Raw genomic sequence first — 16,736 nt, forward strand, 5'->3', positions numbered from 1 at the left:
ATATTTAGCTGTCCGATAACACATTCTGATGGAATGGCTTGTCCTGCACCCAGAGTGCATTGAGTGAATGTTGAGTGCACACCCAGAGTGCATTGAGTGAAATCAAAGGGGAGGAACTTTGGGAAAAATAGAAGGTGCCAAGGAACCCACCACACGTGTCTAGAGCTATAGCTCATACGGACAGTGAGCAATTGAAATTTAGACCTATCACAAGAAATATTAATGTAAAATTATTTTAAAATCTAATTGTTGTGGGGAATAAACTAAGTCTGTTTAAGATCTCTAGATCATTTGATACAATTAAGTGTTTCTGTAAACACCAAGTTTGGCTGATTGCAGTTTTAAGACGGCTCTTTAAAGTCGCTCCATGCTCAACCTGACATCTGCATTATTAAGGGGATACAGCCTCTTTCGAGTTCAGGGAATTCTTAAAGCCAATTTATGCTTGATCTGAAAAAATGTGGTTGGAGGCTCCATGTGGAGGGTGAGACGCAATTCGGAGCCTTCAAAGGCAAGCAGAAGCCAAATTGAGCTACAAATTAGCCTCTCAAATATTTCAACAATGCCAAGGGAGCCAAACAGCTCTGCATTGGTTGACTGTAGGTGGGGGCGGGAGGTCCTGTTTAAAAACAAAATCACTTCCTTGAGTACTTCCTTCACAACAGCTCCATGCTGCTCTGCAAAGCGCAAGAAGTATGAATGTTTGCAAAGGCCGTATCACCGTAAATGCTGCATGGCGAATGCAGCTGACGAATTGACCATATAGCGCCCTTAATATTCCCCCATTTAAGAAATAAAGTCTGTACCTTGCTATATATCACCCTAATCATCATAGGACCTTATGTTGATGAGGTATTGTCGAGCAAACCCCCGAATATCAAAACAATATGCAAACTGAAAACACATTTACTGCAGTCTTGAATAATAAGGTATAATTCGCCATTCCATCTGCCATCTCCTCCCAGAATATTATACTGTTTCAACACCTTTTCTGCATAAAACCTTAAGCCTTCATTCTTAGGCATTTTAGTTATTTTTGTCAACAAATCTGAAATATCAGCAAGAATCTGACCGCAAAGAATTTCAATCGATTTCAATACACATCCATTGACAAATTGGATTCACTTCCAGGTACCTTCAGCTGTGGTCCAGTCACAATTCAACACGAGCAGCTTTCAAGCTCATAAATGCGCATGCGCACTACGGCTGACCCTTCTGGTTCCTGCGCGTAATGCCACGACATTAGTAGCGGTAGACACAACATACAAGCTACAGTTCTAACTGTAAAACGAGAAAATACACCACTTTCAGTCGTTAGCCCATTCACTTGTAGCACGTACACATTTTCTGTTAGCAACCGCAGTCTACAGCAACTATGTTGAAGTTGTTCCTACTATGCACACTGGCGGTTTTAAGCCGGGCTGATATCAGCGAAGAAGATGATGTTCTGGTGCTGAAGAAAAGTAATTTCGAGGAGGCTTTGAAAGCTCATCCAAACATCCTAGTTGAATTCTGTAAGTAAACTACCTGATCATATAAAGGCTGAGACAACTTAAATTGTTTGCTTGCCTGCTAATGTGTTCACGCATTAATGCTAGCGGAGATTGCTTATCGTGTTGTGTTATCAGCTTCACTTCAGCTACCGCAAAGGTGGAATGGCATTCCAACGTCAGCTAGCTCGCTTTCCTGATTGGATTTCTGGGCAAACGGTTGCTAAGTTCGCGACCAATTTCACGAACGTTAGACCTGTGTCATACATTAACTGTTGATTGCGCTGCTGGCCATTGTATTTCAAGCAGTACCGTTATATATATTTTGAAGGAATCTAAGGCAATGTCATTCCCAGCTAGCTAACGTTAACTAGTTACTGCACATTTGATTACCCTTACTAGTACGGGACTTTGTTGCATTTAGCTAACTATCTAGGTAGTATAACTGGCACACAGACAAATTGAGCATTCAGTGAATCCCGATCTAGCAGTCACAGGACTGAGAAGTAAAAAACTGAAGTCACATTCGTCTGTGACCTCTTGTTTGTGAAAGTGCCGGTTACTTTACCAGCCTTGGTTGCTTCATAGATCTAGAATTTTATAAACGTGACTACAGCTTGTTTGTTTAGCTTACAAGAGATGGCTTGTGCTTCTGTCTACGCTTGAGAGAATACTTAATGCACGATTTAGGATACTCTAGCTATGTGCAACACTGCCGGCAAAGCATCTCTTGAGTGATGATAACACCATTCAGTCGTGTGAATGCATCAAGCAGACTCAATTAGTTGCAAGAGTGACGTGTATGGTTTGATTCATTCACCACTTGAGTTTCGATTGCTCGATATCGTTTCCTGGTCATGCACACTTTCGACTCCGGGTTCAGTTAGAAACTGTTTTGATTTAGGTTTACTGACATTCACATAAGTTGCTGCAGTGGTTTTGCGACACTTTTGTTAAATGCTTACTAACTTGTGAACTTGGTGGTTTCCACTGTTTCTTAAGTACAATGGGTTTCTTTAATAAATAGTTTTGACGTTACCAGCAGGCAGGTTCTGCTACAACTGTCAAACTCTGAGGTATTCTGAACTTTTAGCTGACAAGCCTGCGGACCAATCGGAGGACTCCACGACTCGGACATTCCAATGAGCGACGTGGGGGAGGGCTGAACTCTTTGCTCACGTATCTCACGGACTGGCTGGACCTGAAGGGTTGCATGAGATGCTCAGTTGACGTGTACTTCAAAGTTCAATCAGCTGTTCAACTTTAGTTTAACTCTCCTGGCTGATGGAAGTTGGGGGTTTTCTCCACTGAAACTAAGAAACACTGCAATGAAAACGCACCAACTCATTTTTTTTTTATTGAAGTTTTGAAACGATAAACATATTTAGTTAAAATGATTGCTGTAGGACTGTTTTATAATTTGAGGAAGTATCGTTTGGACTTTGAACTTACAACCAAGTTTAATGGACAAGCTTATGGTGATATTTTGACATCTCAAGGCCCATTAATCACACCATCACAGGCAATCAATAGATTAAGTTTGTTCTAACTTTCATGGGTTTTTTCATAGGTTTCATGCATTCAGAACCTTTACAAGCCATTCTATGTCCTCCATAAGAAGTCAGAATAGGAATCCACCTCTCTTCTCAGGACAACTTTTTCACTATTTTAGTTATAGCCCAAGACTAGTCTTTTCAGTGAGCTCATTGAAAACGAACTTTCCCACGCCCTCTAAATAGCCTAATGTATAAATGTTTTGCTCACTTAACTGGGAACTCTAAATATGCATGTCTCCCTCCATACAAACATTGTACCAATATTAGTGTTTGTTTCGTAATTAGAAAGCATCCCTTTGGCCCAAACATGTAGCAACACACATGTTAACGTAGTATATCAACAGTCACTACAGTATTTGCATCTACTTCACCCGTCGGGTGTGAATCTCTCAACTCTGAAGCTGTGTGGTTTAATTGATCTATTTCTACGATTTCTTTCTTGCTCCAGATGCCCCGTGGTGCGGCCACTGCAAGGCCCTGGTCCCGGAGTATGCCAAAGCTGCCAGCATGCTGAAGGCAGAGGGCTCAGAGATCCGCCTGGCCAAGGTGGATGCCACAGAGGAGGCAGACCTGGCCCAGGAGTACGGTGTCCGGGGGTACCCTACCATAAAGTTCTTCAAGGGGGGAGACAAGGAGTCGCCCAAAGAGTACTCTGGTGTGTGTATGTTACAGTGTGGGCTGGCACGATTGTCGTATAACCGTCAACTGAACTAAAGTACCAATCAGAATCGTCGTACCCTGTTAATTTCAGGAGAGGGGGGATGTTCAACTTCATATTTAAGGAGATACAGTTCACCCAATAGCAGTTCATTTTTACAGGAAGTGGTTAAAGTTTCATAATTTTATGAGCAGAATGTCACATGCGGGATGACAAGCTTTATTTCCAGAAGTTCCAAGCGGTCAAAACCACTTGTTTTTCAGACTGAGGGGGGTTCTCCAAAGCTGTGTTTTCATTAGGTATGTTGTAATTAATTTTCCTATAATGCATTGGTCTATAAGCTACACTTAAAATAAAAAATACAAAAATGTAAATTATGATAACCGTGTCTTTGCATGACAATTAATCGTAACCTTAATTCCATAATTGTCACAGCCCTAGATACAGCATATAATGCGCTTGACATGATCGTGGACTGAGTCCATAGGCAGAACTGGGCTATTTCTGTGTACTTGCATAGCCGTTACAAATTTTGCCCCGTTTTTCACTTTCACAAGTCAATTGGACAAGGATCTACCCTAAATTACTTTCTGTTTTCAAATATCCAATTATATCAAATAAGATTATCAACTGCCAAATTATTCTGTTGTAAATTATTGTGATCTCAATGACTAAATCTGGAACAACCTAATTACTCAAGGTCTAAGTACCTCAGGGACTGGGAGAACTATTACCAACAAAGTGATAAGCTGTGTCATGTAGTCTGGTTATGATCATCTGCCATAGATCATTTGTATGATCAGGTAATTATTTTCTGAAGGATGGCTCAGACACAAAGTACTGCCTTATCTTATGCTGGTTATGTGATCTTATCAGCCAAGTGTGTGTTAGCCAATGGCACATTAACTCTTCCCCATATAACTATGACTAAATGAAGGGGCCCCTCCCTCCTCCACACATTCTATCCATGCTCTCTCTCCCGCCCATCCCCCCCCAGCCAGGCAATGTGCAGTTCCTCACGTTTGCTCACTGACTGGCTGTTTTCTTTTTTCTTTTTTAAAGGGGGGGAGGGAGAGGACAGCCCTAACTTCCAGCACTTGCTCTCTCTGGACTAAAAGCGGAGCACTCAATGCCACAGGCAGCAGTATCCCTTCTCCAGTTGTGTCTGTCTTGCCTGGCTGCAGCGTCGCTCAGCAGTGTTGCTTCGCTGTTGCGTCATTGGCTCTTTTTAGAATAACATGCAGGTTAATCATGAGTCAGTCCACTTAATTGGGACACGTTGGTTCTTAGAGCTTAAGTCTTCTCTGGTGGGGCAAAAGAATCGCAGAGGAATGTTGCTACCTTTTTCCTTTGTCTGCCAGCAACAGTGCTGGTGTGACCAAATAAGAAATACTTTATTAAATTAGGGATCTTAAACTGTCATTTGTCCCTCATAAGTAGAATAATGGCAGCAATACTTGGAGCTGTGTTTACTCAAGTACACCACAGTCGTGCCAGAGTAAATTAGCTTTTCTGCCTGAAGCTTTGTTTGATCTGTCCGTGTCGGCCCGTACCATTAGTCTCTATTCAGCCAGCCCTGGTCATGTGACCTGGGCCCTGTTCCAATATTCAAAATGCATCCTTGCGTCCGCCCTTGCCGTCATCTCTAATCTGTACATGATTAGGAAACATGAAGGTAGGCTTGCCATTCTCTTGTATTGTTTACCATGGCCAACCTTGTCTGCTCAGTGAATACATTACAGTACAACAAACAAAGGAAGTAGGGAATCAATCTCATACATTAATGTTTGAACGCTGCCATAGTGACTTACTAGAACTGTTGTTCCCTTCCTGCAGCTGGCAGACAGGCTGATGACATCGTTAACTGGCTGAAGAAGCGCACTGGACCAGCAGCCACCACCCTGGGGGAGGTTGCCGAGGTGGAGTCCATGATTGCCAACAACGAGGTAGCAGTCATCGGCTTCTTCAAGGTGAGACGATGACTTCTGGCCTAGCTGCGCACGGTCACTGTGCTACTACAAGGTCAATCTCTAGGGATTCTTTGAAGGAAAGTTTAGTGCCAACTAAGTCCCATTTCCCACCAGACAGCTAGTTGTTTCATACTTTTTCAGTACTGATCAAATATTTGGCTTATTTTCAATAAAAATACATACAAATCATTTTCACAGTTCAAATTAGTCATCAATGCATAGATGGGCATGTGTTATTCGTTAATTAGTCTTACGGTTCATGTATGACTGCATCTAAGCTAAGCGTCTCTTTGTCCTCCAGGATGTCGAGTCTGAGGGAGCCAAGGCTTTCCTGAATGCTGCAGAGGCCGTCGATGATGTTCCGTTCGGCATCACCTCCAACGACGCCGTCTACTCCAAGTTCGAGGTGTCCAAGGATGGCGTAGTCCTCTTCAAGAAGGTACGGAGTGAATACTTAGATTCAGTATGACGTAATCACGCAAATTGTTTCATCTCTTGCAAAATTACTACCCTGATCATGGTGTAACCATGATCATTGAGCTAGACACGCCTAGATGATCACTGATGGGTTACTGGCAGCGACTGCAATTGGTCATGGGGTTCCCCTGCTAGTCTCATTGGCTGGTCTCTAAAGTAAAGTGCAGTGCTTTACAGTTCAAAAGGGGAAAGCGATCTTTGATATTGCCCCCCTGAGATTCTTCCTTCATACTCAAGTCTGAGTAATTCACTAATTTCAACAAGCATTTCCCCATTAATAACAAGATGAGGGATTCCTCTTCATTCAGATTTTACAGGGAAGGTTAACTGGTCATTAAATTTGGCTCAGACATATAATGGTCTTACCCTCTCCCCTCCCTCAAATGACAATGATACTTAAAAGGACCAGATGTGGTAATTGGATATCTGTATTTCGAAGCCAAATCTTGTCAGATTAAATGGACCTGGGCTGAACTAGGTCACAGTCCACATGGACTTTCCATGAGTTGTTATGTGACATGTTATGGCCGCATTCCTGCCTTTGCATTTGACATTATGTCTGATTATCTATGAAGTCTTCCTTGCACCTGATAAGTCATCACTGGGTCAACAAGGAAAGAAGCCAGCCGCTAGTGGGGGTTTGGGTTGAGTAGTTGTAAACATGGTCTGAAAGTCTTCCGGTATGAGGCTGAATATCAAACTTGAGAAATAAGGCACTGATGTCTGTGGGAGAAAATGTGTGTTAGATCTCAAGTTAGGATTTGGCTCCTATTCAGCAGAAGTAAGATTCCCATCTGACATTTAAAAACAGATGTCACCCCATAAGCCTTTGGATATTCATGGCTGGACGAGACTAGACCAGACCACACTTGTTTCCATCTCTCTATCTGCTGAGAATTTTTTTTTTTTATCCTACCTTTTTATATCATTGCCCTTTATTGGTCAGGGAGGGCCAGCTTAACGGCAGGCCGTTACATGTCACAATTCATTAGATTTCTGCCTGTCATTTTAAAGGCTTTAAGCCTCCACCTCTAATGAGACATGGATGGGATCCCTCCATCTTATCGCCCGGTAAGCCCCCTACTCATCAGTCATCATACTACCCCACTATTGTCTGCTTTATCTCTGTGTGTCTGTGTGTGATTCAACCTTGACACACACACACTCCTGTGGTCTCAACTTTCCCTTTGTGTACCAGTAAGGGCTGACGGGCACTGTACTGCTATTCTTAACACTCAATAAAACCCCATTTTAGCCTGTTGACTTCTTCAGCTGGGGTTACCAAAGGGATTTAAATGAGCTTGTTTGGTAAATCTGTGTTGTGTGGAGTTCACAGGCAGAATATAATAAAATAGGACATAACTGGAAAGTTGGTGATGTATTAACAGGTTTGGCTTCCAACTAATGTTTCCATCTGTCTTCTCCTCTACAGTTCGATGAGGGTCGTAACACCTTTGACGGAGAGCTGAGCAAGACTGACCTGCTGGCCTTCATCAAGGCCAACCAGCTGCCTCTGGTCATCGAGTTTACCGAACAGGTAATGGCCGTGCTTTGTACCGCTGAAACCCTTGTGCTCTCAAATATCCACTGACTCACACACTCAGAAAATACACCTTTTTTCCAGATGAACTCTCTCTCCTCTGTCACACTAAGCTACAGATTCTATTGACAGCCTCATCCCCACCAAGGCCCTATGACGGCTGTCACGAGAACCTTCCGTTCCCACAACTTTAATACCAGCATTTATATCCCGAGCTCTGTTCCCCGTGTCTGACGTTCGTGCCTCATGACATTGTGTTTTCTCTGCAGACCGCCCCCAAGATCTTCGGAGGAGAAATCAAGTCTCACATCCTCATGTTCGTGCCCAAGGCTGCCTCCGACTTTGACAACAAAATGGTCGAGTTCAAGAAGGCATCAGAGGGATTCAAGGGCAAGGTTGGTGGACCAGACTGAAAGTGACGACCTTTATTCATTGTATCCGATCTCCAGTAAAGGCAGTTTGCTCGTTATTCCTGATTTATTTATTATGAGAAAGGGAGTTATTTTTCATCCAGCGCCTTTAAAGTAATTTACTGCATGTGCAGCGCTGTGTCGGTATGTACCATTGAGACTGTACTGGAGTGTATATAGAATACCAACCTAGACTAAAAGCTAGATACATACGCCTTGTATTTCATCCTCTTCCTCGCCTCCCCCAGATCCTGTTCATCTTCATCGACAGCGAGGTGGACGACAACCAGCGCATCCTGGAGTTCTTTGGGCTGAAGAAAGAGGAGTGTCCTGCCATCCGCCTCATCACGCTGGAGGACGAGATGACCAAGTACAGGCCCGAGAGCGAGGCCATCACTGCCGACAACATCGTCGCCTTCTGTACACTCTTCACAGAGGGAAAACTCAAGGTGTGTGTGTTGGCCTAACAATGACTACAGACTTTCCAAGTGTACATGCTCTGTGTGTGTTTTAGGACATAGTGTTACTCAGATTACAGGGTTAGGCTGTTACTGGGGTTTCTAGATCATTGGGGTGCCCCTGACTGCTAAGTACAGTAGGCCACAGCCCAGCCTAGACGGTGAGAACAGCTGTGCCCTACTGTAGACATTGATGAACCAGTCACTGTTAGGTCACTGCAGTAGAGTCATCATACCTCGATGGCTGGGCGTCAATGGCAGTGGCTTGAAAGTGCCGCTGTAGGCTGACATGCTGTGCCAGAAAGTGTTACAAATGACAATTGTCAGGTCATAAGATTTAGTGCCATTTGTTAGGACTTTTAGGGAGAACCAATTGTGGGCCTGCATCACAAACCTGAACTAGCAAGTATTGGTTAGACTTATATTTATTTTAGTGGTTTGAGTGTCTGCGCTGTGCAGGTTTTGCATCATTCCCATTCTATCAGAGTTTGCCTCATGACTTGGGAATCATGTTTCTGTACCATTCGGCAGAGAAATGACCCATAATTCTAGTGTTGCTTCGTTTGGAACCAACATAATTCTTCTCATTCGTAGTTTTACAAAGTCATGTAATCCATCGTAAATCTCTCCTCTTTGTGTCTCCTCCCCCCACAGCCCCACCTCATGAGCCAGGACATCCCTGAAGACTGGGACAAGAACCCCGTCAGAGTCCTGGTCGGCAAGAACTTTGAGAAGGTCGTCTTTGACCCCAAAAAAAACGTCTTCGTTGAGTTTTGTAAGTACTAACCCCTCATCAATACCATATGTAAGCCCCAGGTGGTCAACAGGCTCACTTTTCAGGGGTCGATGGCCCTGATATATTTTGAGGTGTACTCTTTTGATTACACCGCCCACGTGGAGGTGGGAAGCTATCCTGAGTCTGAAACAGGAGTCTTTCTCCTAGCCCTGGCGATGCCCCCTGCACCTTTGTGCTAAGCCCCAGCAGATGTACAAGAGACCGGGACCTAAGATCATTCCATCAGCCCTCCACACGAATCGACGTGTAACCCAAGACTGAATAAGGAAACATTGGGATAAACTTAGTCTCGGGAGGAGATTTTTATAGCTCACAACTACTAAACTTTTCTCCACTGTTGTGGTGAGCCAGAGTGAGGAATTTTCCATCCCTGGGCTTTAATGTAAAGTCGCTTACGGTCACTGACGGGGGGTCAGGTTCTCATACGACTGTGGAGGGTATTTCCTAGTCGGTTGAGGGGAGCGAGGGCGATTAGCTGGGGGGCGCACGTGCTATGCTCTCTGCGTGAAGTGTCCCAGTGTCTGGGTTGCCGGGGCAGGATGGCATTGTAGAGAGGCTCAGCTGTCGTAAATCTAACTGCCAACCTCTGCAACTACAGCCCACCGGCTTGAATTAATGGGCTCTTGGCAAGCCATTCCCCTATTCCAGTCACTTTCCATTGTATAAATGATCCGATAAAGCTGTGCATTATGTTTTCCACGCATGTGTATCTGTGTATCAGTGAGTGTATATATCCATGCTGATGCAATGTCATGATACTTCTACTGTGGATACAAATGGAGGGCAAAGTAACATCATGCAATACAATAACCAGCCTAAGCATTCAGGTGATCAACAAGCTTGTATGGGTCAGGAAATGTTCTTGTCCCTGACTGCTCCTCTGCTCTCCCCACTGCAGATGCACCCTGGTGCGGCCACTGCAAACAGCTTGACCCCATCTGGACCAAACTGGGCGAGAAGTACCTGGACAGCGCCGATATCGTCGTGGCCAAGATGGACTCCACAGCCAACGAGATCGAGACAGTGAAAGTACACAGCTTCCCCACGCTCAAGTTCTTCCCCGCAGGCGACGAGCACAAGGTCAGTCTACTGAAACGAGGTGGAATGTCTGTCACCGTTAGCAGCCATTTGTAACTGTTGGCAGTTGACTCCCAAATGTATATCTTGACTGCTTCATTGACATGGGTCAGTTCCTCTGTCCCACACTAGGGGATGGAGTTTGAGGTGAGACGGAGGGGCTCTGCTATATACCCAAATGTGATGAGATTATTGCATCACTACAACCCCATTTTGGAATGGCCAAGGTCTAATTCCACTTTTGCATAACATGACAACATATTGTTTTTAATTGGCTCATTTCCCCAACATAGCCAGCGTTACATTTCCTGGCATTTGAGCACGGGTCTCACACTTGAAACCCAAGCCCTCGCAAGAAATATTGAATCCCCTGTTGGTTAGTAACACAAACTATTCTGGGCTTTGACTCTTTCGGTAAACATCTCAGAAGCATGGCTTTTGGCCATCCATCCATCCATCCATCCACCCACACCATCCATCCACCCTACTGAAATATCATCTTTCATTTCACAGCATTACAGGTGGGTGTGCGGATATTATGGTCAGGTTAAGTAGCTGTCGCACTCACAAGGAGGGTTGATTTAGCAGCGCCAGCCACACATGCAGAAACCCAAGCCTGCTGGCCCTCTGAGTGACTCTGCCATTGTGGTGGTGTTTACCACTTCTACCAAACACAACCCCTCTTTTAATGGCTGCCTGATAATGCCCTCACCCTCTTGGGATCCTCTTGAGACCCTCACCCCAGCTCTTAAAGAGCAGATTGGCATTTATTGTCATGAGTCTTGTCTTAGAGGCTGAGCATTTCCCCTTAGATAGGCCAGCTGAAATGTCAATTGGCTATATTTAAAACATGCTTTTTAATTTCAGGTTAGGCAATAGGTTTAGCAGTGTGGTTAGGATTTTACCACTTCAGAACAAGATTCAAGATGACTAAATGCACATCTGCTCTTAAAGACCAACCTGGCACCCCCCCCCCCCAGAGGCATGCCAACCACCCTGCTGAACTATAGCCCATAGCGGTCAACTACAGAAAGCCTCCTGGAAGAGGTTGGCAGCCTTAATTGGGAGCTTTGTGTTGGGATTCCCCTTGTGAAGAGCCCTGGGCTTTACCCTGACCCTGAGCCATTCCTCCTTGTGACAGAGCCAGAGATGGCTAGGAAAAGAGGCAGCTGCACGAGTAGCCCCAAGCTCCGCCTCTGTCTGTTGGCTCGCTATGCTCTGTATTAACTGACTGGCTAAGACTACATGGGTCTGGAGGCAGAGCTCTGCGACTGTCCTCAAGACCAATCTCAAGGGCAGTCCTATAGTAACTGAGAAGGGCCATAAACAACACACCTTTGGCCTTCTCTCATCCATCAATAGTTGGGTATCTTCTCTTGACTGCTCATTGGCACAGATCTGAAGATGGCTGGAGGCATCAAAGGTTTTTGGCTCCAGATTCAAATTAGCACGTGCTGTAGAGGGACCCCACAAGCTGATTTGAAAAATTAGACATTTGGATAAGATTTCAGTAGTTATTTGACAAATGGACCACTGGAGTTTCTTGTTTTGCTAGCTCCAATTATGCCCCATTTGATAGTTGGCGGTGCATGCAGTCTGGCTTGGTTAGAGCATTTTCTTCTAATGGAAAAGCAATGGAAATATGTCAATTTGAATCGCTATAGAAGTTTGATGCATGTGATTTTCTTCCATGCAGGTGGTCGACTACAATGGTGAGAGGACACTGGAGGGCTTCACCAAGTTCCTGGAGAGCGGAGGCAAGGATGGCGGAGCACCGGCTGGAGAGGAAGGGGAGGAGGATGAGGGGATTGACGTAAGTACATCCCTTGGATTGGTATGAACAACGGTTTGTCTTCATGCTTAAGCAGACACTACAATTATGTTTGCATGACAGATTTGCATTAAACCGCAAGGCATTGCTATGCGGTCAAAATGAAATTGTGCAAACTCTTTCAAAGCCCAATCGTTTTACATGGAGTTTTGATCTAAAAACACCCACCTTTTTCACAATGACTTGTTTTTTTACACGGTCATATGCTGAGTACACGCTGAAATGTGTATGTTGCTCAAGGCTGCTTTCAAACTGTCAAAAAGTGATGTGTTTGAGTTACAGCCAGACCTTATCCAGTAACAGTAATACATTGATGGGCAGGAGAATACAGCAATGTTGGAGAAGGTAACTTTTGGTGCAACGCATCCTGATCAATTGAATTCTCCCTAGAAACTGGCCCAAGATTCGTGCATGTGCAAGCAAGGTGTCTTATCACACCAGGTGTCTTTTGGGGGTATGTTCAGTATCCTGTAGGTCACCCAGAATAGACCCACAGGACCACCTCTCCTGAAGATTTGGGTAACTTGAATTTGGGTCGCATGCCTACCTACCTATTTTTTTTTAAAGTCGATTTTAAGTCAGGTAGCTTAGTGGTTAGAGTTTTGGGCCAGTAACTGAAAGGTTGCTAGATCGAATCCCTGAGCTGACGAGGTCAATCTGTCGTTCTGCTCCTGGACAAGGCAGTTAACCTTTTGTTCCTTGGCAGTCATTGTAAATAAGAATTTGTTCTTAACTGAGATGCCTAGTTAAATAAAGGTTAAATAAAATAAATAGAGGTGAAGCCTACTCTTTGCCTCAGGACAATGCAGAAACCGGTGTAATGGGTATTTGCATGGTTATTTGTCAGTGTTGAAGTCTGGTGTCTTTCTCCATCTCACTTTCCAATCCAACCTGGAGGAAACGGGCTCTAGTGGAGATGTAGGTCAAGCTGACAAAGACTTCCATGAACTCTGTCTTCAAGCACAGCAAGCAGCCAGACAGACACGCTCAATACATGACCCATTAAGGCATAGACAGTCATTAGTCCAGCAGCCCATGTCTGTCATCAATGAAGGAGATTACAAACCTTACCCACTCAAAATCCTGACCTAAGATTGTAATTCTGACTAATAGAATTTATACCAGGATATTCCCTAATGCCCAGGTGTATGGGGTAATGCACAAAATGGAGTAAGACATTTTGAGAAATTGAATCATGTTCCTTATGATGTTGTCATCAAAGACTTCTTGCACATCTCTCTAATGCTTCTATAAAAAAAGCCTGGTGGCTTTTTGAGATGCGGGTGGGGTTTCGCTCCTTCCCTGGCACCGAACTGGGTGCTAAGACCAGGGCCTGTATCCAAAACCCACTGGAGATCCAGATCAAACTAGTTGAAGGCCCTCATCCCACTACCACACACCCCACCTACCACACACCCCACCTACCACACACCCCACCTACCACACACCCCACCTACCACACACCACCTACCACACTCCCTTCTCAGAAGTCTAATTGCAGACCATTCCCTGACTGCGGTCGCTAATGCCAACTGCAGCTGTCGCTGCTGTTTACCAGGCTGTCCCTTGGGGCCAGACCTCCTGTCCGAACGTGCAAGTCAATATCCTCAACCCCAACTTCCTCATCCCCACATCCTCAGTTAACAGTGTCCCTCCCCCCGGCAGCTGTGACTGAATGGCCTCTTTGCAAGACTGTCATTTCACATTTCTTTGGGTTGCATACACATTTAACAGATGTTATTGCGAATGTAGTAAAATGCTTGTTCCTAGCTCCAACAATGCAGTAATATTTAACAATACATGCATCTAAAAGGTAAAATAGTGTATTTAAGGGATCTATAAATATTAGGACGTTAATGTCTGAGTCCGAAGTGTTTGTGATTAGACAACGTGGATAGAATCTGCAGTGCAATCGGAAAGAATTCAGACCCATTGACTTTTCCACATTTTATGTCACTGCCATATTCTAAAATAGATTACATAATCCCCCCCCCCATAATGACAAAGCAAAAAACAAGTTCATTAAACATGTTAAATAAACTGAAATCTTATTTATGTAAGTATTCAGACCCTTTACTCTGTTTGTTGAAAAAACAAATAATTTAATCAATTTTAGAATAAGGCTAATGTAACAAAATATAGTTAAAGGGGTTTGAATACTTTCTGAATGCACTGTGTATGGATGGATGGATATGTGAAGAATAGTATATGTACAGCACTAGTTAAATAGGATATGCCTGGTCTACAATGCAGTATATACATACGAAGTTAGTAAAACAGTGTGTTCATTAATGAAATACTGTTTGGGTTACTATGCTGTATTTGTTCATGCAGGCTGACAACAGTGATGAATGGGCATGGAGGGCCTTTCAGTTAAACCTCAGTGCCCCACGTCTTGTCCTTACGTTTTCTTATGTACATATGTTTTGTCATAGATGGACATGGGTTTCTCCAGGTCACGTTTTTTTCAACAACCTTTCAAGCATGTCATGTTGCCCATTTTTTTTTTTTTTTAAACAACATTTGAGCATATGGTTTAACGTGTCAGGACAGCCACACAAAATGAGCTGCATAGTATCCTCCCACCACAATGTTCTGTATAGCATCCAAGCTTTCTACTCCCAAGAACTGCATGCCCAGTCAGGGCAGACTCAGAGCGGCTTCCTCCAGGCAGGTGTTAAAGACCATCTCCTCTCTCCTCCTCCTAGGATATGGTGGACCTGGACAAACAGGACAGTGACTCTGACGCCGACGGTGGCGACCACGACGAGTTATAAGACCAGGCGAAGGAGAGAGCGAGAGACGAACCCCCACCCCTTTTACCAACCACCCACCATCACTTCCACCCCTGTTCTGTGAACACTAATACTTCTCCTTTAACTGCTCCTCAGTCAGTCTGTCGTCAGATGTGGCAGGACCCTCGGCCAGCCCCCCTCCTGAAGCCACCGTGACAACCTCTATCCCCTTTCTCCCTCCCGCTGGACCAGATGGACTCGTCTGTCCCCTTGTCATGGGAACTCAACAGAGCAGAACGGCACCTCGTGGTCTTAACGGCTTTTTTCATTACCAACGTTCCTCATCAATCAAACGATGGAGTTGTATTGCCAAAATGTTGAATGGCATTAAGATACTGTGCTTGACATCTCCAGTTGGATCCACAAATTGGGTTATGTACCTGTCAGTTCTTGTCAAATTACTTTCCCCCAGTCTGCTTCAGTGTGAGGATGGTGCAGTTTTGTGGTGTAGCTGGTTTTTAGGGGTGGGGGGATGGGGGCTGCTAATGTCCTTGTTCCTCTACTAGGCTTTCTGAGGGCCAGAGGTGTTATATGGTGGGATGTATGGACTGATCTCTCAGGGGACTTGGGGCCATCCTATTGTCTTTTTGTAAAGAGTAACAAAATAAAGAAGCAACGTGTTCCGTGTAGCAGAGGCCCCTGGAAAGCAATATATGCATCTGTAGCTGAGACCAATCTTGAGGGTCACTATTCCTCTCTCTCTCTGCCTTCATTCCCTCTAAGTCTGCAAATCATGTTTTTCAGTTCAGTTTCCCTAATTTCAGCATGGCTACTGACTTACTTTTTTTTAAAGAAGGAAAAAAGATACTTTGGAATTAGCTTGTTTTATTTAATTGTATTTTCATTCAATATATATTTTTTAAAATCTGTCATTAAATAATGTGTTGTATACCAGTAATACCCAGCTAAAGTTTTAAGCTGGGGTGGAGTTGGCCCTCTGACTCTGTTTTGACCTGGGATTTGTGGGGAGGCCCAGGACAGTTTCTGTTTGTATCACTGTGTTCATAGCCTGGACCCAGATCTGTTTGTGCAGTCTCGCCAACTCTTAGTCTTGACCAGATGACACACACAGATCTGAGACCAGGCTACTGTGTTTATGCCGTCAGATTCCACATGGTTACTGTATGAGGGGTTGGATACTTAAAAGGAACTGTGTTTTGCAACTCTTTAGAGCGGTCTCTGTCCTGGTTGTCTTTGGGGAGGTGGGGAACAGTGCAACAGCCCCACCGTACCTGTACTGCCCCCATCCCTCTGGCTTCGGCTCTAGCTGACGCTTTTGTCCCCATGGAGATGTTTGTGTGCCTGGTGGTGTGTGATAGAGTGCATCTGCTTTTTTCTTCTAAGTCCAGGGACAAGGTTATGAATGGTTTTTGATGTTTGGCTGGGATGGGAGGGTTGAGTAGGGCAGACCGGGGTGAGGGTTGTGAGGTTCAACAGCAGCTGTTCAAGAGGGTGGGGGGAAATGACTTGGAAACAAACGCATTCCATCACATAGAATTTGATGTGGAAAAGTGAAAACTGGTGGCCAAATAAAAATATGAAAAAGTAACAGCTTTTTTTCTTTCACTTTTTAGCACATTGTTTCAATATAGCAATACTGTGGAGTTTTAAAGGGAGACTATCAACTGGATTGCCTACCATGATAACATACGTATGCCAGTAAATAGTACGTATGCCA

General features: G+C 44.3%; 1 protein-coding gene across 1 annotated transcript; it reads left to right on the plus strand.

Annotated features, from left to right (window-relative positions):
• The first annotated feature begins 1,199 nt into the window (after window positions 1–1,199).
• LOC118389229 (protein disulfide-isomerase-like) lies at window positions 1,200–16,607 on the plus strand. The gene is made up of 11 exons (XM_035779084.2): window positions 1,200–1,514; window positions 3,495–3,701; window positions 5,541–5,674; window positions 5,976–6,113; window positions 7,584–7,688; window positions 7,961–8,086; window positions 8,350–8,550; window positions 9,214–9,334; window positions 10,254–10,435; window positions 12,129–12,245; window positions 14,972–16,607. Exons 1-11 carry the CDS (start codon window positions 1,376–1,378, stop codon window positions 15,038–15,040), a joined length of 1,539 nt encoding a protein of 512 aa, XP_035634977.1. The 5' UTR covers window positions 1,200–1,375; the 3' UTR covers window positions 15,041–16,607.
• The last annotated feature ends 129 nt before the right edge of the window (window positions 16,608–16,736 follow it).

The sequence above is a fragment of the Oncorhynchus keta genome, chromosome 10, assembly GCF_023373465.1.
Source record: "Oncorhynchus keta strain PuntledgeMale-10-30-2019 chromosome 10, Oket_V2, whole genome shotgun sequence".
NCBI classification, from domain to species: Eukaryota; Metazoa; Chordata; class Actinopteri; order Salmoniformes; family Salmonidae; genus Oncorhynchus; species Oncorhynchus keta.

What these genes read in the sequence shown, in the direction of transcription:
- LOC118389229 (XM_035779084.2), top strand. Translation starts at nt 1,376, where the DNA reads ATGTTGAAGTTGTTCCTACTATGCACACTGGCGGTTTTAAGCCGGGCT. An exon ending in GCGTAGTCCTCTTCAAGAAG is followed by an intron (nt 6,114 to 7,583) that starts GTACGGAGTGAA and finishes TCTCCTCTACAG; the next exon opens with TTCGATGAGGGTCGTAACAC. An exon ending in TCACAGAGGGAAAACTCAAG is followed by an intron (nt 8,551 to 9,213) that starts GTGTGTGTGTTG and finishes CTCCCCCCACAG; the next exon opens with CCCCACCTCATGAGCCAGGA.